At 40.8% G+C, this 22,393-nt stretch overlaps 1 protein-coding gene across 5 annotated transcripts in view; it reads left to right on the top strand.

Moving 5' to 3' along the window:
- Window positions 1–1,931: 1,931 nt before the first annotated feature.
- Window positions 1,932–22,393, top strand: part of SPATA18 (spermatogenesis associated 18) — a 37,349-nt gene continuing 16,887 nt past the window's right edge. For all 5 annotated transcript variants that reach the window (XR_009186138.2, XM_058298778.2, XM_058298764.2 and 2 more), the window contains exons 1-4: window positions 1,932–2,409; window positions 13,142–13,247; window positions 13,379–13,494; window positions 17,758–17,870. Coding sequence is in view for 4 of the 5 variants with exons in the window: in XM_058298778.2 (XP_058154761.1) it covers window positions 2,323–2,409; window positions 13,142–13,247; window positions 13,379–13,494; window positions 17,758–17,870 (422 nt within the window). In the remaining variant the exon portion in view is untranslated. The remainder of the gene's footprint in view (window positions 2,410–13,141; window positions 13,248–13,378; window positions 13,495–17,757; window positions 17,871–22,393) is intronic.

The following is a 22,393-nucleotide window of genomic DNA, read 5'->3' as shown; positions in this document are numbered from 1 at the left end:
AGATCCATTCTATCCTAAGATTCTATGAGTCTACCCAATGAGTGATGTGGGCATTTGGTCAAAGCATATTGTTTTGGGTCAGTAGCTTAAATATTCATATTTTCTCCAGCATTTTTCTGAGGGTGGTGAAGTTTTTAAGTTTTCCATTTTTGTAACATTTTTTTTCTGAATAACTTCAGAAAAGCAATTCATGTTCCTGGTAGAAGTTTGGAAAACCAGAAAAAAATAAAGAAGCAAATTTAAAGCACCCATAATCATGCCCTGGGTTTGTGTTGTACATAACTCTATATAATTGTGTCATTTTTTCACTTAGCATTATATAGTGAAAATTTTTACATACTAGATATTCTTCTTTAACAATATTTTCATTGTGCAACACTTCATTGAATGATTTGCTCAACCATTTCCCTAGTGCTGGAGATTTAGACTGTTTCCAAGTTTTTCTATTATATAATACTGTGATCAGCATTCCCTGTAATAGTGATACAGCATTTATCAACCACTTACAACAGTATATGCCAAGCATTGGGCTAAATACTTGACATGAATTATCTTATTTAATCCCACTATAGGCCTATGAAGTAGGAACTCTTGTCCCCCTTTTACAGTTGAGGAAACCAAGGCTTAGAGTCTAATTAAGGTACCCAGAGCTAAGAAGCAGCAGAATCAGGATTTAACCCCGAATTCTTAGTTAGGGCATAAGTAAATGTTCTGATTTTTTTTCTGTGAATAAGTAAATTAGGACTGTTCAAATATTACAATTACCTCTTGAAATATGCAAGTAGTGACTCTAAATGTCAGAAATCTTTGAGGTTTTTCTTTATCCCCTTCCTTTTTTTTTTTTTTTAAGGCATTTAATGCTTAGTGGTTTTTTTTGAGCATTTTTAACTTTAATAATCTATTATTTTACTATGGCATAAAATAACATTTGTTATGTATCCTTGTAGTCCCTTATTTTGTGGTCTCCAAAAAAAAAAAAAAAAGAGCCTTTTATTCTCTTTAGAGGACCGTAAAAACACTCTATTTCAGAGAAAGAGAAGCAAGGGGTGGTGAAAATTCTAAATTTCATGGTACTTGGAAGGACATGCAATGATATACATCTTTGAATACCTAAAGAAGAGATAAAAATGATTTGACCTGAGCATCATATGATGGCATATAAAAGAAGAGCTTCTCTTTTAAGCAGCTCAAACTATCAACTGTGGCTTAATACCCCCTTTTGAAATACTGCCAAACTAGGACTGAATTTTCACGAAGCCTGAGTTTGAGTTCGGAATTAAATGAAGCTTTACAGTAAGTACGCAACGATTCTAAAAATATACTATCAAATCTTGTCCAAATTTGAGGGATTAACTTTAATTTGTTATCATCCTGGAGCTAAAATTCATTCATCTTGGCACCCAGCGAGGGCCAAGGAACAAAGCAAGAGAAGTAGAAAGAACTGAAATTCTAGTTGAAGCAAGTTTCATTCATACAGGTAGACTCTGGGATATAACAAATGGAGACTTAACTAGAGATGTGAGAGATGAAAGAATAAAGGAAAGGATTTAAATAGGGTAACTTTCAGGTGCTTCTTAAGTGCCTAACCAAAAAAAAAATCTACAGAGAAATAACTTTGGCCTTTCTAGTCACTTTGTCTCCCAGTATCCCGGGTGGGGAGGAGGTTCTGAGACTCCCTCCCCGCCTCCAGCCCGCACTGCGCCCCCTCTCGGGCCATCCGGGGATCGCGCCGTCGCCATCTGGAGTCTGGGCGCCAACCCCGAGTCTCAGTGGCTTCGGGCGCCCTCGCCTTCAGCCACTAGCAGCAGAAGCAGCAGCAGCAGGAGTAAGAGCAGCAGCACTAAGAGCAGTGACATGGGACGCCGAAGAGGATACCCGGGGCCCGGGGGAAAAGGGCGAGAGGTCCCCGGGGAGGCGGCGGGAGGGCGCCTGGGGGATGGGAGGGGGGCGGGGCGGCGCGAGCGTTGCCACGACACGAGGCGCGCGCGTCCCTGGCAGCCGGCCGGCCCACGTCAAGGTTTGTTTAATAATCGCCGAGGTATTTACGGCCGGGGCTCCCGGGCAGCCGCTGGGGAGGTCGGACACCGCGCGGGGCAGCGGATGAGGCGCGGCGGCTGCGGCCCTGGGCTTTTCTCCCCCTGGCTTGCCGAACCCTGCCCCATCCGACCCGAGGGGGGAGAATGGAAAAGGCCAGCCACGCTCTGAGCCGCTCAGGAAGATAACACCCTCCGCGCCTTCGCCGCCCGCCGTCCTGCGGAAGCCACCCGCTCGCCCCCTTCACGCCACCATCTCTCAGAGCGGGGCGGAGCAGAAAAGCGCGAGATGGCGGAAAACCTGAAAAAACTAGTCTCGACCGAATCTTTAAGATCGCTGCAGGAGAAGCTAGAATCCTGGCTGAGGGAGTATAACGTGAGTCAGGGTGGGAGACCCCCGGAGCGCGCCTTCGCTCTGGTTCCCCGCCAAGTCCTCGGTGGGGGGTTCTTTGCAGAGCCACCGCGATGGTGGTTCCTAACCTGGACCTCGGCCTCCGACCCCGATTGCCGGGAAGGAAGGACAAGTGTGTGCCGGTGCCCTTTTCTCTTCGTGGAGCGGGGCCCTGCTGGGGTGCGCTGGAGGGCAGCTTCCCCTAGAGCCGTAATCAGGGACGCTGGCGGTCCTAGCAACAGCAAGACCCGCGGCCGGTGACCTGCGTGGTCAGTCCCGCCACTCTTCCACTCCCTCTTCCCAGTGCAAACCACACGCACTGGTTCAAATTGGTTTTTACTACACCTCTCCTCCTCCCTTTCGGCAAAGCTTCCACTCTGAGGATAACCCAGGGGTTGTAGATAATCTTCTCTTCAACCTCCAGTCCTGCTTCAACTTTTATACACATGCTGATGAATTTTCAGGGCATATTCTCATTTGAGCTCTCACTTCCCCAGTTACCCACTGGACATTTTCAGATTGAGGGTTTTTATCATCTCAAAGTCAAATTACCTAAAACTGAACTCAACCTTTACCATATCCCAACTGCAGACCACTTTTGCCTTTATTATGACATACTCCACATCCTTTCATCAGAATAATCTGTTGACCAACACTTTTTACTGCTTCCACTGCTACCACCCTGGTCTACATTTGATTATTTTTCATCTGGATTATTAAAAATAATAACCAAAATTGATCTGACTAAATGTAACGTCAGATCAAGTTACCCCTCTGGCAAAACCCTCCAAATTTCCTGTATCGCTCAGAATAAAAACCAGACGGGCTTCAAGTTCCTACAAAATTGTGTCCATTAAACTTCTCTGGCCTCATCTATTATTCTCCCTCTACTCAATCCACTGCAGTCCCACTTGTAACAATTTGCACCTGGTAGTTGTTCAACAAATACTTAGTGACTGAATAAATGCCACCACCATTTCCCACAGACACCCAGTTTCTTTGATTCGTTTCTCTTCCTAATCCCTCATAACCAGTGTAGAATTTCAAATAATCCCCAACTGCCTTTAATTCAACCTTTATTAAAGTTGAATTGAAACCAGATGCCACAATTTCCAATTAGGGACACAAATGAGATGTAAATGCTTTTGATTAATAATCAATATTTTATGTAGCTAAAGAAGGTGAAAAAAACACAACTACATACCACCTAGTATAAAACTTAAGTTAGATATAAACTTATTCTATATCATATCATCTGTAATATGAGTTTCAGTTGAATTAAGAGCTGTCCTATAGTACTACAAGTATCGTTTTATTAGTTCCAAGGATTTTTGTCTTGAAACCTTAACATGATGAATATTCATTGTAGAAACAACATTTGGTAAGATGTTGATTGTAGAGACCATGTTCATTAAAACTGTAGATTATGTTTATTACGGGAGGTTGATTTTATTTGATACACCTGTGATAAACCGGCTGCCTGTGCTTATACCGATTTAGTTATAATTAATTCAAGCAGATAAAAAGGCTTATACACTCTTTTGTAATTAGTAATGTGATTAAAGGCATCTTCATGACTAAATAAATAAAGTAAAACAAATAAATTACTTGAATAGATTAATTCTAAAACACAATGCAACATTTTTATTTTCCTTTAGAGTAGCTATTTTCTGGAATAACAGTTTAGTTATTCTTGTTTAGTGTTTCTTGGCAATTTCTCTCAAACATTTTCCTTCTTATCCATGCCCACTGCCTCTTCCTTGTCCAGTCATCATCATCAAGTCATGTACAACCTTTTAGCTGTGCTTTAGGATCTATTCATTGTATATTATATATCTTGTCAGAGACAGTAAATTATTTAAAATGTAATTTTCTGCCCTGAAATATTAATTCCGCCAGAAGTTCTGGGACACATTAGTTTGAGCAACTTAGAGAAATTATTTTCTTCCTTTGTAGTTGTTAAGAATGTTGGTGAAGGCAGCATCCTGTTCAACCAAGAACGGAACCAATTATCAAGAGTTTAAAAATTCATTCAACAAATGATTACTGAGCTTCTACTCTGTGTAAAACTCTTGTTAGGCACTCTGCTTTTATTTATAACTTATTGGCAGTGTACATTTGTTCCTTCATGAATTCATTCAACTAATATTTTTCCAGTGTGTACTATGTGCCTGCATGTATACTAGTTGCTGGGAATAGACATATGAGCTACATCTTAATGATAAATTTCCAATTGGAGATGAGTGGGAAGGAGAGAGGAAACAGCACATGCAAAAAGCCATGAGGCCTGGAAAAGCTGGCATAAGTGGGGGGAGAGTAGGAATGGAAGTGAGAGGAGGCTGAGTAGGTTAGGTGGCTTGGGTGGTGTGTTAGGAGTTTGGCACTTATCATGAAAATATGGGGAGAAACTAAAAGCATTATGTAGGGAAAAGGCTTATTTGGATTGCGTTTTAGAATGGTTACTCTAGCTGTAACGTGATGGGGAACTTGGAAACTAGGGAGAACAGATGGGGCTGGACTATACTTTAGGCAAGAGATTACACGAATCAACCTCTCGTAAATTACTCTTGACATCTTTGGTAAACAAGGTCAGATACTCTGAGAATGGTTCAGGAAAGAATATGCTGCCCCAAATGCTTAAACTGATTATGCATTATGATTTGTTGGTCAGCTGTGTAAAGAGGTCAAATAAACTTCTTTGAGCAAGGTTATTTGCAGAATTGGATTCTGATCACCTCATTACGCCATACAGATGTTAAAATGAGAAAATAGCCTCCTTACAATATTAGTAGCAGTATCAGGAGTAGGTCAACCCTGTGCTTAACTCCTTCTCTCGGAGGTGCTTCCCTTTCTGCCTAGAATCCTGTGGACTAGGGAGTTAGCCTGAGTCAGATGCTCTGAGATATTATTTTTGATGTATTCTATGTAATTATAGTAGCAAATGGTAAAAATGTATTTACTCTTTATAACTCCATTCCCAAGTTACAAGAGTACATTTCTTCAATTAAAATAGACACCAGGACCTTGCAATCTAGAAACTTTTGATGATTAAATGAGTCGGAATGGTGGGGAGGGCTAGTAATGCTTTCTCTTGCATTACTCTCCTCTGGAGTTAGAGAAATCCGCACCAACAAGTGAAAATAGCAGATTAAATATCAACTCATAAGAAAGAGATTTACTTTGTTTTAGAATCATCTTTGTTGTTGAAATAGAGACTACCTCTCTGCCAAGATATGCCTGATTCCTAGTACACAAAGTTGTTGAAGTTGCTAAGGTGTGTTCAAACAAGACTCCTTGCCTGTCTTTACTCCTCCCTCTTGGTCAACATGCTTCTATATGCTTGAAGATTTAATCTAATTAGTAAATTTATGGAGAACACTTTCCTGTACCAGCTAGAATCTGTTGCAGTAATGAATAAAACCCCAAATCTCAGTGTTTCAGCTTAACATTTTTTTCTCATTCACACCAAGTGTGATGGCATTTCCTCTTGGTCATTGTGCCAGTTTCAGGCAAGACCACCTCGTGGTGAGTCCGTCTCTTCCCTGTGACTGTCCAGGAAAGGAGAGCAAGCCCTGCTCTTAAATGACATGCATCACTTCCACTCATAGACCACTAGCCAGAATTGGTTACATGGCTCCAATCTAACCTCAGGAGGTCCAGGGAAATGTGGAAAAGCACAGGGAATATTTGACTGGTGCTGTTTTTCCTGCCATATTTACTAATGATAGCTATAAAAGAAACCGACAAGTGATTCAAGCAGGCTGTTTTATGTTTAATAAAGATACTGCCAACTTTTTAATTTGACATTTCTTATTTTCACCTTGAACAAACTTGCTAATGTAAACCTCATCGTTGTTTACTCTTTAAGAAGGATAGTTAAGGAACAATGAAAAAAGAAGTCCAATAGGAATATTAATTAAAGTGAACATTCTGAATTCAGTGAAGGCCAAAAAGAAGCTATTGCTAAATTGTTGGGGTATATGTATGCCTACTTTTGTTTATATCTCAAATTCAGTATTTTGGTTTTAAATCTTTGTTGTTGAGGGGTGGAGTTTGTGGTCAAGTTAGCCATGCTGCAGAATAAAGGGCTGAATTTGGGGAACAGGGCTACTTAAAAGGCTGCTCATATATGGACTGCCATTTCTGTGAGGAGCAATTGTAGCATGTTATAACCAGCTTATGAATGGACAGCCTTTTTTTTTTTTCTTTTTTTTTTTTATTGATTTTGTAATAATATTACATTAAAAATATATATGTGAGGTCCCATTCAACCCCACCCCCCCACCCCACCTTCCCCCCCCCCCCCAGCAACACTCGTTCCCATCATCATGACACATCCATTGGATTTGGTAAGTACATCTTTGGTCACCTCTGCACCTCATAGTCAATGGTCCACATCATGGCCCATACTCTCCTCCATTCCATCCAGTGGGCCCTGTGAGGATTTACAATGTCCGGTGATTGCCTCTGAAGCACCATCCAGGGCAGCTCCATGTCCCAAAGAGTCCTCCACCTCTCATCTCTTCCTGCCTTTCCCCATACCCATCATCCACCATGTCCACTTTTCCCAATCCAATGCCACCTCTTCTATGTGGACATTGGATTGGTTGTGTCCATTGCACCTCTATGACAAGAGGAGGCTCAGATTCCACATGAATGTTGGATGCAATCCTCCCACTTTCAGTTGTAATCACTCTAGGCTCCATGGTGTGGTGGTTGGAATGGACAGCCTTTGAAACTCTTAAAGCATTTGTATTAGTCAGCCAAAGGGGTACTGATGCAAAATACCAGAAATTTGGTTGGCTTTTATAAAGAGTATTTATTTGGGGTAGGAGCTTACAGATACTAGGCCATAAAGCATAAGTTGCTTCCCTCACCAAAGTCTTTTTTCACGTGTTGGAGCAAGATGGCTGCCAATGTCTGTGAGGGTTCAGGCTGCCTGGGTTCTTCCCTTCCAGGGTCTTGCTTTTCTCTGGGTTCAAGGTTCCTTTTTTCCTGGGGCTGACTTCTCTTTCCTCTGTGTGCTTACTTCCTGGGGCTCCAGCTTAAGACTTCAGCATCAAACTCCAACATAAAAACTCCAATATTAGAAACACTCAACTCTGTTCTTTGCCATGCCTTTTATCTGTGAGTTCCCACCCACGAAGGGGTGGGAACTCAACGTCCTAATCATAACTCAATCATGCCCAGGGACAGATCAGATTACAAACATAATCCAGTATCTATTTTTGGAATTCATAACCATATCAAGCTGCTACACTCCACCCTCTGAATTCCAAAAAGACATTACAATATTTAAAAAAAGATAATAACAATGCAAATTCTAAATCATATCACAATCAATTTAAAGAAATACAGTTTGTCTTGGGGCAAAGTCCTGTCTGCTATAGACCTCTGAAATTTACCAAACAATATATCTGTTTCCAATACACAAATGGGCAGACATAGGATAAATATTTTCATTACAAGCATATTTTGGAGGATATTAGACGTTAGATAAAACTTAGGTTTGATGGGTCAGGAATTTTTGTTTGGGCAAGAGAGAAGTGGAGAAGTAGAAGGGATTGGAACGAAGTCCCTGTCAGGTTGCTCTCCTTCCCTAAGCCGTCCTCATTGCTTTTGCTTCTTCAGCTCCCATTTGCTCCTCAACCCACTGCAATCTGGAGATACCTCAAGCCCTCCCACAGCATTCCGCTATAACAGTAGCACTGGAGGCCACCGGAGTGTCATTCAAATCCAATCCCTTTTGTCCAGTCCTTCTCTGCTTGATTTTGCTGTAGCAGAATCCCTTTGCACTGTTACCTAATATATCTGAAACTTCTGTGTGTGTGTGTGTGCATGTGAGAGACCAACGGTAAAGTCGAAATAATTGTATTTTGTACTGAAATTGATGGATTTAATAGCTTTTAATACTGAAGAGTGCCAGTCAAAAATGTTCAGTGACAAATTTTATTTAGTGATCAATGTATTACTCATGTTTAAAAATGATTATAAACACTACTTAGACTTTTTCTCTTTTCATTTGGTGGAGGCAAGTCAAAGTTAAATAATAGAAAAGTAGGTATGAGAGAACCATTTGTAGAGACTTGGATGATCAGGGTCTCAGGAGGGGAAGTAGATGACTCTTAATAAGGTTGAGCATGCGCAGGAATAAAAGGAAGTAGAAGGGACCAAAGGATTGATGGGCATTCTGTATAGGGGTCACCATGTACAAAGGCAGAGTTGCTGTAGGGGAGCAGAGGGGAAATTAGGCTGGTGAAGTCCAAAAGTCCCTTTAGGGGACTCTTGAATTTACTACCACTCAGCTAGACCATTGCAACCACTTACCTCTCTACTCGACTTCTCCCTAATCCAAACTGTCTGGTTTGCTTCTGTCAAGGTGATTTTTGTAAAAGACAAATTAAATCTGGCCATGTCATACCACATATCTCCACCCCTTACATATTTTGATCATGGGATGAAGTCCAGAATCCTTAATATGACAAATAAAGTCCTTCATTGTCTGGTCTCTGGACCCTGTACTCCACTCTCCCCTTATGCCTTGCTGCTTCTTAGCCTTGGTACTTAGAGTTTCTACCTCTTGAAGTTCCCCTCCCTCTTATCCCTCACCCCTTACCATAGGGTCTAGTTCCTTCTATATCATATTATCCACATGGAGCACTTAATAAAATCAAAGGTAATTATTTATTCTTGGTGTGTTTCCCATTCACCATCCCACTTCCCCAACAGGTGAGCTCATTGACAGCAGGTAATGTTCTTTTTCCTTTTTAAATGTAGCTTTGTTTCCTGAGCTGCCAGTCCATATATAATAGGGACTCAATGATTTATGAATGAATGAATCTGGAGTGCCTGTGCTTTGTTATTAGTTCACATCTTTGATCTGTTTATCTTGTGTGGGTATGCATTGAGTAGGATAATGTGACCCTGTTGCAACTTGAGTACCTTGTGCAATGCTTAGTGTTAGTACTTGTGGCATGTCGTGACATGTCTTGGGACCAGGAGGTATGTGACATAGTATATTCTCTTCTATTATTTAAGTTGTGTACTCATTTGACAAACATTCCTTTGGGCAGCCACTATGTACCAGGCACTGGGTAAGGCACAGGTACAGATAGTAACTATACTACAATAATATTCCCAATTGTTGTGTGTTTCCTCTGTGAGACATTCTGCACCTGAGTGCATGAAGTAGGTATCAACCACATGCTAAAAATGAGAAAACAGGTTCATATTTAAATGTCTTCCCCAAAGAATGCAGCTAATAAGTGGCAAAACCATATTTGAACCAAGGTCTGAGGCCCTAAGCCCCTTGCTCCTTGCAGTTCCACTTACCACCTCATAGGTACCAATTGTTGGACACCTTCTGCCTCTGAGGTGCTGGACATATGTTACTTTAAGTCTCCAAACATTCTGCAAGGCATCATTATCCCCATTTTATTGGAGAGGAAACAGTCTTAGAGAAGTTAAGTAACTTGTGCAGAATCATGCCAGGCTGTGGCACAGGACAGAGCTGAGATTCTTATTCAGGTCTGCTTGCCTCCCAAGCCCTTTCTCTGCCCCTTTATCAGCTGGCATGATCTAGCCCAAGAGCAAAAGTCTTGTAATCAGGGAATTGAAGTGCAGAGTGGTAAGTGCAGGATAAAATGGCAGTGGCAAAGGAGTTGCTGGTTCAACAAGGAAGGAGTAGAGATGGCTGTTTAGGCTGTGGGGTTCTGTTCATGGCAGCATTATGCTCTTAAATCACTCATTAATTCATCAAACATTGCTTAGGTCTTCAATTTGCTCTACTAGCAGCAATAGATACAAACATAAGAAATATAAAGAAGGGTGAGCCGGAGAAACACATGGCTAAAACAGAAATAAATGCTATCACAGAGCTAGTCACTTGGTACTATTTACCAAGCATGCAGAGTAAACCAGCTTCCCTCTCAATTGTGATGAGTCCATCCCATCCAGACTCCTTACCATGCCTACAAGTCCTCCAGGATTTGTCCCATTAACCTCTTGGGCTTTATTATGCTTCTACCACATCTGTCCTACTTTGTGACCTCAAGTTTGCCAAATTTGCTCCTGCCCAGAGCCTTTGTCGTCCCCATAGCCTGCTCTTTCTCTGGTACTTATCAAGGATTTAGCTCAAAATTCTCCTTCTCAGAAAGCACTTCCCCATCTGTCTTCTTTACTCTCTGTCACATCATCTAGTCCTCCCTCTGCTTCCAGCCCTAATCATGATCTAATAGCCTCTTATTTAATATTTAAGAGTGTGGGCTCTCACATTAGGCTGTTTGGGTTCTAATCCCAGCTCTGACATTTTACTAGCTGAGTAAACTTGGGCAAGTTATTGAATCTCCCTGTGTCTCAGTTTTGTCATCTGAAAATGGAGATGATGATAACAAAACTCCTATCTCATAGTGTACTACTATGAAGATTAAGTGAATTATGTATGTGTATTAATTATGGTTCTCCAGAGAATCCAAACTGATAGAATATGTGTCTGTGTGTATAAAAATAAAATTGCTGGGGAAGCGGCTGTGGCTCAATCAGAGGAGCTCCCGTCTGCCATATGGGAGGCACTCGGTTCGCATCCTGGGGCCTCTTGTGAGGGCAGGCTCGCCCACACAGTGTGGAGCACTGACTCAGCAAGGTGATGCAACAAAAAAGGGAGACAAGCGAGAACACAGAAGAATCTGCAGCGAATGGACACAGAGAGCAGACAGCAAGCAAGCCACAAGGAGGGAGGGGAAATAAAATAAATACAGACACAGAAGAACGTACAGCAAATGGACACAGAGAGCAGTACAGCATGCAAAAAGCCGCAAGGGGGGAGTGGATGAAATTGCATATATATATATATGGATTTATATAGTGTTTATATATATGGATTTATATATTGTTTGGTTCACATAGGAGAGGGGGCTGATGAGTTCAAATTCCTTGAGGCTGGCTGCAAACTGGAAACTCCAATAAATGTAAAGTTGAATTCCCTAGGAGAAACTGGTTGGCTGAAGTAGGGGTAGAAATTCTTTTTGACTTCTTGAAATCCTCAGTACTGGCTTTAAAACCTTCAGCTTACTGGATGAGGAGGCTCCCCACATCGCTGAGAGCAATCTCCTTTGTTGATAGTAGATGCAATTAACTGATTATTGATGCAAATCCATCTATGAAAGGAATAATTGGACCAGTTCTTGCTTGATTAAACAAATGGACACCATAACCTAGCCAAGTTGACACATGAAATTGACCATGACAATATGTAAAGTTGGTGGATAGGAGGAATGTAATACAAGATAAATGAACCACTGTACGTTCATTGATCTATCCAATACATATTGAGTGTGTATATATAGAAACTATAGAATGCAGGACTGGAAATACTATAGTGAACCGGCCAGACTCATCCCTGTTCTCAAGGAGTGTTCTGCTTGTCTGAGCCATTTCCCCTGTTGATACAGATATGCATTTTATTTGTAAATTTTTGCCTGGAGGTTTCCTAAACTTTTTCCTCTTGATTCTAGTTTCTCTCTTCCTTGCATACAACTTTTTGTCCTAAAATGTGAAGTTGGATACAAGGAGGACAGTGCCTTATTATGGCTTGAGAGAACACACATATCTGTGCATTTTTATACCCACATGATTTGTTACTTGTAGTTGGACTCCTTCTTTTAGTATTGGAACCCATTTCAGGTTTGGCTAATGATGAAATAGTAAAATCTCACCAAGGAGATGACAAATGTAGAATAACTAAATGGCAAGCCTCTTGGCCTCCACGCATTCTGTTCTCATTGCTCAGAATGATCCACAACCACTTGAACAACCCCTCTCCCCAAGTCTGCTGAATTTCTTCTCAGCTTAGATTTTGCTTTCTCTCAAAAGCCCTCTCTGACTTTCCAAGACTATTGGCTCTTGGGTAGGTCTTGTGTTCAACCATAGAGTAAGACCTAATATTCTCCTGCAGGGTAGCTAGCTCTCCACGTGCCTGTCTCCCACACTGGTCTGCATGTTCATAAAGGCTGGGCCAGAACTTTTTTGTCTTCCTCTCCAACGTATCCTACACCAGCAATACCTTATTACTCGTAACAAGTAGTTACCTTTATGTACATAAATATAAACATTGAACTTAGAGGACAAGAACCAATAAAGCTGATAAAGTAGAAGGAAGTGTTTTGTTTGGTATCACTAAAGATCTATACATTTTTACAAAAGGAGTTTCTTCAGGGTTTCACTGCATAGAAAATCAGGGTTATTGCTAAAACAAACAATCCCTAAATCTCAGTGACTTCACACACACACACACACACACACACACACACTTTATTTCTCAATCACCTAACAGATCCATGCTAGTGTTTGGTAGGCAGCCCTTCATATCTTGTGGATCCACCCTCCCTTACCTCCTGGGACCCTCTATTGGATCCTATCCATTCGTGGGGACAGATGGGGAAAGAGAAAGAATCGCTGGAGAAGTTTCTTCTGCACTGAGCCTGGAAGTGGCACACTTCACTTCCCATCCCACTGAAATGAACTCAGCTACATGCCCACACGCACTGCTAGAGAAGTTGGGGAAAGTAGTCTAAAAGTATGCCCAGAAGGAACACATAGCAGTCTCTGCTGCTGTGAGCAAACCAAATCCATGCAGCCCTTGTGTAAACTGAGGCCTGGTCTCTGTTGTGGATTATAGAGTGAAGGAATTGGACTCATTTCTATTCTTTTGGTTTTGCAGACGAACTCATGTGATCAAAACCTAAATCGCTGCCTGGAACTCATTGAACAAGTTGCCAAAGTGCAGGGACAACTGTTTGGGATCCTCACTACAACAGCCCAAGAAGGTGAGAATGGCCAGTGCTTTCCTATTCAGCTCTTCTTTCTTTTTTTTTTCTTTTCTTTCTGCCTCTGTGCTCTCTGGCTGAGTTGATGTGTTTGGATTTCTCTCGCTGACCTGATATGCCTTTTCTTTTAGAAGGAAATTATGGTGGCATGGAAATAATCAAATCACGTCTTTTGCCTTGGCTGGAGGCTTCCTTTACTGCCGCTTCCTTGGGAAAACCTGTTGACAGCAACGTTCCCTCTCTTCAGGTATGAATCCGGATAGCCCTTGACTTTCAGCATTTCGATCAGGCTCTGGGAACTCAACTATGTGTAAGATAATGGTTTCTACCTAGTGAGGGGCTGAACTCTGTCTGGTTAAGGAGTTGGGGCACAGGTATAAAAGGCAAGTTTCTGTATATGGGAGTCCATAGTATAAGGGATTGAGTTTACTCTTAAGAAAGACCTGCATTCAAATCCCAGCTTTGCCTACCTAGTAGTGATATGACTTCAGGCAAATCAATGATCCTCTTCCTCCTCACTAATGTAATCATGGTCATGAGCTACATGTAGGACATCATTTGGCTCATATTAGACACAAAATAGTAACTTTTAAGACACAAATCAGTCACTAAGACAGGGTGCCACAGGTGTTCAGAAGAGGAAGAGATCATCAGAAGGGGAAAGCTCGGTATTCTGAAAAGGTGAAATAAAACTAATTGGAAACTTCCAATATAGGAAGACAACATAGTGTCATGATTTGTGGTTGATATCAGTGGTTTCCATGGGACTGTGTTGGTCTTTAAACAGTTGAAGACCAGGCTGGAAAGAGAACACATGTTTTGCTCAAAGCATCAATATCATTATGTCCAGGTAAACAAATGGCAGATACCCTGCTTTTAAGCATTTATATGGATTTTCATGAAGCTGTTAGAGAAGGTTGTTTTAGCAAGAGGGCCTTCTGTGATAGTAGTTGAAATATTCCTGGGTGGAGGTCACTGGACAGAATTCCAATCACTGATCTGGCCCTAGCTATATTGTCTATTCTTGTACGTCTCTGTTTATGCATCTGGTGAAGGGGACAATGATTTTGCTGACCTGAAAGGGTTATCATGAGGATTAAATGTGTTAAACCCTCAAAACTATTTGCACAGGGCCTACCCCATGATAAGTACCTAATAGATGTCAGTCATCAATAAGCAGTTTGTTTTTTTCTCATGAAGATTTTTGTTTGCTTCTCAGATTCCCCACCCCACCCTCCACACCCCGTGGGGTAAAAACACATAGGGTGCTGCCTCAACATCTTCTTTATTTTTTATTTGCTGTACAATTTGTTTTATCAATGCATATACCCATGTAACTCATACCCCTATCAAGATATAAAACATTTCCCTACTCTAGAGCATTCTCTTGTATTGCTTCTCAGTCATGTCTATCCACCCTTGGGGCAACCATCCTTTTTATTTTATTTTTTCTCTATAGATTAATTTGCTTGTCCTAGGATTTCATGTAAATGGAACCATACACCTTGTGCTCTTTATTTTTTTTAACTTTTTATTTTGAAATAATTTCAAGCGTATAGGACAGTTACAAAAATAATACAAATCCCATATAGAGAACTGCAGTATATACCTCTTTCCCCCTGGTACCCACATACACCCATTTTAACATTTTGCCACTTTTGCCACTTTCTGTCAATCAACTATCTTTCTAATATTTATCTATCATATATCTTTGCAGTAGATATTTGAGATATATTTGAGAGCAGGCTGTATGTATCATATTCCTGCACATATCATATCCTTTGAACACATAATGTATACTTCCTATGAACAAGTATATTCACTTAGATGATCACCTTAAGTACAGTTATCCAAGTTCCAGAATTTAAATGTTGATATAAAGTTTACATTCTATATTCCAATTTTTCCTTTTCTTCCAGTAATATCCTTTGAGCCTTTTATCTTCCATTCTTAGATCCCATTGAGTATCACATATTGCTTTAATTGTTATTTTCTCTTTAGTTTCTCTATCTTATTTTAAATTGTGGAAATATATATATAAAATAAATCTTCCCATCCCAGCCCCTCCCAAACATACCATTCAGTGAGATTAATCATATTCATAGTGTGGTAGTACTCAACTTCAATATCCACTACTATAACTTTCACCTCACTCCAAACAGAAACCCTACACTCATTTTGTATTAACTCCTCATTCCCCCTGCCCCACCCCTGGGAACCTGTACTCTATTTTCTGTCTTTATGAGTTTTGCATATTCTCTGATATTTTCTTTGTGGTTACCATGGGGCTTAAATTTAGCATCCTAAATCTATAGCAGTCTTGTTTGCTTTGATCACAACTTAACAATTTCAATAACACACATAAACTATGTTCCTTTATTCTTCCATACCCCCACCTTTATGTAGTTCTTGTCACAAACTGATATTTAAACATTAAATCCAAAACCATTGTTTTATGATTACATTTATTTGTCTTTTAGATCCTATAGGAAGTAAAAAGTGGAATTACAAATGAAAAGTAAAATAGTACTGGTATTTTACATTTACCAATGCCATTGTCTTTACTGGGATCTTCAATTCTTCATGTGGCTCCAGTCAGTTGTCTAGTTTCCTTTCCTTTTAACCTGCAGAACTCCCTTTAGCATATCTTGCAGGGCTGGTCTAGTGTTGATGAGGTCCCTCAGCTGTTGTTTATTTGGGAATGTCTTAATTTCTCCCTTAGCTTTGAAAGATAGATTTGTTGGATGTGGAATTCTTAGTTAGCAATTTTTTGCTTTCGGCACTTTAAATATGTTTTCCCACCGCCTTCTTGCCTCCATGACACTTACTCTTATTGAAGATCTCTTGTATGTGATACATTGCTTTTTCTTGTGACTACAAATTCTTCATCTTTGGCATTCAATAGCTTGATTATAACATGACATGGTATGGGTCTACTTGGGTTTATTTCCTGTTTGAAGTTTGTTAAACATCTTGGATGTGTATATTCATGTCTTTTGTTAAATTTGTGAAGCATTCGGCCTCTATTTAAGTATCTTCTCTGTCCCTTTCCCCCTTCTTCTCCTTCTGGGACTCCCACAATATGCTTATTGTTATGCCTGATGATGTCCCACAGGTTCCTCAGGCTCTGTTCACTTTGCATTTTTTCTTCATTCTGCTCCTCAGACTGGATGATTTCCATTGTCTTATCTTCAAAGTTCACTGATTCTTCTGCCATTTCCAATCTGCTGTTGAATACCTCTAGGGCATTTTTAATGTTTATTATTGAGGTCTTCAGCATTGTTTGGTTCCTTTTTATAATTTCCATGTCTCTATTGATATTTTCTTTGTGTTCATCTATAACTTTACTGATTTCCTTTATCTTTGTCCATGTTTTCCTTTAGGTCTTTTTGTATGTTTAGGACCATTTTTGGTGATAATTTTATTAAGTTCATTAAAAGTTGTAGAAACAATTCTATATTATAAAGAATTTTTTATTTTGCCTTAAAACTTTGCTTTAAAATTTAAAATTTGCTTTAAAATCTTTATTAAGATCATAGGGCCATTTTTAAAAAGTATTTGGTATGTCCTAAGTCTGATCCTCTGAAATTTGATGATTTCTAATGCTTCAATCAACTTGGGCCATCACTTCCTGTTCCTTTGTATATATTGTAATCTTTTGTTGAAACCTGGACATTTTTATATTTTCATGGGTTATTACTGTACTTTAGACTCTGAGGTGTTTGTTCCTTAAGCTGGTATTCAGCTAGGATGAAGTGTTTCTTGAATACAAGGAGCTAACAACAATAACAAAAAAGTCCTGGGCAGTGCACTCTATGTACTAAAGTCAGCAATCCCTTCCCCCAGGCAGCACAACTTGCCTGATCTTCCACAGTGTTCTATAGGAGAGTTCTCCTAGCTTCCTTCTACCTGCAGGGTAAGTTTTGGAATGGTGAATGTCTCAGGCCACTACCAGACAGATTGGGCCAGACATACACCCTTCCATTTTGTGCACAAGGGCAACTTTGCTGTACCTGGTACCAGGACCAGGGATCTTTTTTTTTCTTCAGGTTTTTATTTAAAATTTATTGTAATGGGGTTTGTATAAAGGGAGGGAGATGAAGGGTGGGGAGCATGGAGTGGACACAGGAACATGATAACATGGCCAGGGCCACAGCTTCTCTCATGATTAAGGGGGATGAAAAGAAAAGGCCAGGGCTGGAGCTGGGGAGGCGCAAGCCCAGGCATCATGAGATCCTACTGTTTTTAGGAAGCTCTTTTCTTGATTTGGTCTTTACCCTTAAACTGCAATCCTTTAACTATTTTCTGGAGCTTTTAGAAATATATTTCTGCCAGTTCTTGCTTCTATAGAGGGACAGAGCACTGAAACATCTCATTCCACCATCCTGATTTGGGCTGGTTCTATGCGCTCCTTTTTGCCTGGGATTTAGGGTATAGTATAATGCTTTTGCAATTTATCCATGTTGTTTCATGTATTCAGACTGTTTTTTTGAATTATGTTTCCTCCCAGGACACATTTGATAAGGAAAAGCAAAGAGAGTCTGTTCCTCGGAATCGGGACCTGCAACAATTAGACTCTGAGTTGAGCTCCACCCGTAATCAACTCAACCAGGTTCAAGACGAGTAAGAGGAATGCAAGTTCTCTTTTTCCAAAAACACAAATTATTTGTTCTCAGTTTAAGTTTTACATTTGAAAAGAGAATAATGGTTCATGTAAAATGTGGATATTTGCAAATAATTAATGTAATTTATATGTGTTTGGGGGGGAGGAGGCAGTTGGGGATCAGTGTCTCTGAATTGGGGAAAGGCTATCTATATTGTATTATGATCCCTAAGACTCTGGTCCTCTCAGCTCCATTTTTGGAGCACTTTTTCTCCGCAGGTCCATTGTTGGCCTATAAATAGAAACAGGAAAGACTGTTATGTGAAAGTCTATCATTTGGGAGGAATATAAGAAAAGATACTGAAGGGGAAGCATGAAAGGTTAAGTAAAGAAGAAAACTGAGAGCAAAATAAGATGAAACAGGCTGCATCTATCTATAACTTATACTCACTCACTTTGGGGTATATCTGCCTGACTTAAAGAGTCAGTCTTTAAGGAAAGAATGACTCAAGATTTTGAAATAGCTGTAAGATACAAAAATGTATTAGAAAAGCAGTTAAGCATTGCCAGGCAACATGATACATCAGATGCATGCTATGGGCAAAGCCTGGGTAGCAAACTCAGGGAATCATCTGCAAGGAAAATCGCAGACTTTGGGCTTGTATTTGAGGGGAATTTGACACATATTTATGATGCTTTCAACGAACCTAAAAAAATCCATCCAATAAGGTGTTTCTCCTACTACAGCATTGCTTCATTGCTGACATGTAAAGGACAACAAGGAATTCATTTTTACCTAGTTAGGGCTGTGATGGAATAGGAAGTGGCAGTCGCTTCCATACATAGCCATTTATTTTTTAATTTGGAGTCGTAATCAATGAGCAATTTTATAGCTGCAGCAGTCAAAATTACAAGCATGCAAAAAAGTATAACTTCCCTGAATTTCTACAACTTATTTCAAACAATGTCAGCTGATTTGGGAGTGGGAAGAGGAGGATCCTTAAAATTTCCACTTCCAGATAAGTCACTTTTTTTTGGTTTATTGTAGTCCCCTTTGTGTAAATATTCAGTTAATACCAAGTTCAAGCTTCCTTTAAAGGGTGGTTCTGCCCTTTCAAGGGGTCTCCCATTCCTCCTCTTTCCTTAGATTGGCGTCTAGAGGCAGAGGGACTCTTGCATGTTCTCCAGGTAGTTGAAGAGAGGGACTTCTGGCTTTGTCCTACTTGTAGGTTGTAACTGGCTTCAGTCCCCCCAGGGCAACTAGTGTCATGTACTGATGGATAGATTTGTGGTTGGTCTGGCTAAGTCTCCTGGGGTATTAGCTGGCAACAGCTGCAGATGACCAGGGCCCATGCTAGTTTGCTTGTAGTTGTGAGGTGGTACTTCAAGACTTTAGACCTTTGTTGGTCTGGGAGTCTATCAGCACCAATAAGTGTTACCCAGAAGAAGCACTCTGGACTGAGAAATGCTATGGGTGCATGCTTTTTTAAACTTTTATTTGTAAATAATTTCAGATTTTACAATTTGCAAGGATAGCACTAAGAGTATCGATAAACCCTTAAATATATATTGCCCTATTTGCTTTATTATTTGTGTATTCTCTCTCTCCATCTATACCCATCTTTTTCTCAGAACCATTTGAAAGTTGCATGCATGAAAAGTTTCTGCTTTTTCCTAGGTTTCTTAGTTGTTTTTTTAAATCCATCTGCAGGCCTTATTCTATTTTTTAGTTAAGGCACCACCCAATGATGGAGCCTGTTCCCGAGTCTATGGTAGCCAGCTCTCTCCCACTCACTCATTCTGCTTACATGTCTACAGGGCCAGAGTACTTACTAAATGCTATAGCATGAATGGTCCACCAAAGGAAGTTCCCCAACTTTAACATCACAGACACTACTTTGGTTCTGACTTAGTCCCAAAGGTGCAAATTCCCATAATACGTGATACATGACTAAATGGGGACAGGGCTGTCCAGGGTTGATGAAGCCCTAGACAAGGAAAAACTAGATTTTATACCAGGGGTGTGGTCTTGAATGTCTCTCTCTCTCATCTCCTAATTCTAATCTATTGGTTGTCCTGTACCAGCTACTTCCTAAACATCCCTCACACTTGTCCATTTCTTTCTGCTGTGCTACCACTTCCCTAGTTCAAGCCTCTAATCTCTTGCCTGGACCAGTTTTTTCCAACTGGCTTCCCTACTTCAATTCTTGCTCTACTACAAACCAATTTTCACATAGCAGCAAGTTCTTTTTTTTTAAAAATTGGCTCAAGTCACCTCTCTGCTTAACAGTGGTTAGTAGCCTCCCTTTATACTGAGAAAAAACTCAAGTCCCTGACTGATCTGGCCCTACCTCTCTCTCAGCCCTCACCTCAAGCCACTCTCCCCTTACCCAGTCTTCTTTCAGTTCTTCTGTCTACTACCTTACCTGTTTCCATTTTCCTGAAACAGTCTCTAGCTGCTCTTTTGTGGCTGGTAAAGTTTCAACTGAAATGTCACCTCTCAGAGTCCTTCCCCAACCACTATATATTGAAAGAAGGTCTTCTCTTTCCCTTAATTCTCTTTCACAATGATCTATTTTTTCTCAAAATAGTGCTTACCACATTGGGAATCTCAAAAAATTCATTTGCCTATTTATTTTTATTTTTTTAATTTTTTTAATTTTTTTATTGACTTTGTAATAATATTACATTAAAAATATATATGTGCGGTCCCATTCAGCCCCACCCCCCACCCCCCCCTCCCCCCCCAACAACACTCGTTCCCATCATCATGACACATCCATTGGACCTGGTAAGTACATCTCTGGGTACCTCTGCACCTCATAGTCAATGGTCCACATCATGGCCCATACTCTCCTCCATTCCATCCAGTGGGCCCTGTGAGGATTTACAATGTCCGGTGATTACCTCTGAAGCACCATCCAGGGCAGCTCCATGTCCCAAAGACGCCTCCACCTCTCATCTCTTCCTGCCTTTCCCCATACCCATCGTCCACCATGTCCACTTTTCCCAATCCAATGCCACCTCTTCTATGTGGACATTGGATTGGTTGTGTCCATTGCACCTGTATGTCAAGAGGAGGCTCAGATTCCACATGGATGCTGGATGCAATCCTCCCATTTTCAGTTGTAATCACTCTAGGCTCCATGGTGTGGTGGTTGTCCTTCTTCAACTCCATCTTAGCTGAGTGTGGTAAGTCCAATAGATCAGATTGTAGGTGCTGGAGTCTGTTGAGGCTCAGGACCTGGCTATCACATTGTCAGTCCAGAGATTCAAATCCCCTAAATATATCTTAAACCCCAACATTAACTGCACCTCCAGCACATTAGCATGAAAGTTTTATGAAGGGAGATCCCATCTGAGTCCAGATTCATCACACATAAACACCATTTCCAAAGAGGGGCCATCTGCCCTGGTAGTTAACCCCATCGGCCATGACCATAACTCCCATGGGTCTCTTTAGCCCTCAAAGGAACCAATATCTGGGGGTTGTATCTGCTTTATCTGTCTCTCTGACTCTGCTCAGTTGTGCATGAGGGCAATCCTTCTGCCAGCCTCCAGACTCTTTTTTAGAAACTCGTAGCCATATAAACTCATTTCTCCTTTCCATTTCCCCCTTACTTTAGGTCAAACAGCATTTTAAAGTCATGGTATTTTATGTAGACATGGATATTCTGCCGATCCACATTGAACCTTCCGTATAAGGTCATTTTCCAGTTGCATCATCAGTTGGTAGTTGATAGTGGTCCCTCGTTGCCAGGGAGGCTCATCCCCGGGTGTCATGTCCCACGCTGGGGGGAAGGCATTGCATTTACATGCTGAGTTTGGCTTCGAGACTGGCCACATTTGAGTAACATGAAGGCTGACAGGAGGGTATTCCCATCATTTGCCTATTTATGATCTATCTCCCCCACTGGTCTGGAAACTTCTGGGGGCTATTCTCTTGTATTGTCATTTTGACACAATTGTATCTCTAGCACCCAGCATCATTCCTGGCACATAGTAAGCAATAAATAATTTGCCAAGTGAATGAATAAGTTCCTAATCACACATTAAGAAAAAATGTTAATCTTCTTAAGACAATGCTTGGCACACACGTGGTACTTTGCTTTCTTCTGTGTATATCAGCCAGGCATGCTAAATGAACATGCGTGTGTGTTTGTCTGTGCTCACAAAGGCATGCCATGTGTTGAAAGAAAATGTACTCTTTTATTTCTGTTCATACTCTCCTTCCTTTTTACTTTTTATTTAATTCCCCCCCCCCACCTCCGTTGTCTGCTCTCTGTGTCCATTTGCTATGTGTTCTTCTGTTCCACTTGCATTCTTACATTCTTGTCAGCAGCACTGGGAATCGTCTCTTTTTTGTTGTGTTATCTTGCTGCGTCAGCTCTCCATGTGTGTGGTGCCACTCCTGGGCAGGCTGCAATTTTTTCTCATGGGGCAGCTCTCCTTATGGGACGTACTCCTTGCGCGTAGTTCCCCTACATGGGGACACCCCTGCATGGCACGGCACTCCTTGCATGCATCAGCACTGCACATGGGC

Source organism: Dasypus novemcinctus, chromosome 1 (assembly GCF_030445035.2).
Source record: "Dasypus novemcinctus isolate mDasNov1 chromosome 1, mDasNov1.1.hap2, whole genome shotgun sequence".
NCBI lineage: Eukaryota > Metazoa > Chordata > Mammalia > Cingulata > Dasypodidae > Dasypus > Dasypus novemcinctus.
This window is presented reverse-complemented; position numbering and strand designations above follow the sequence as displayed.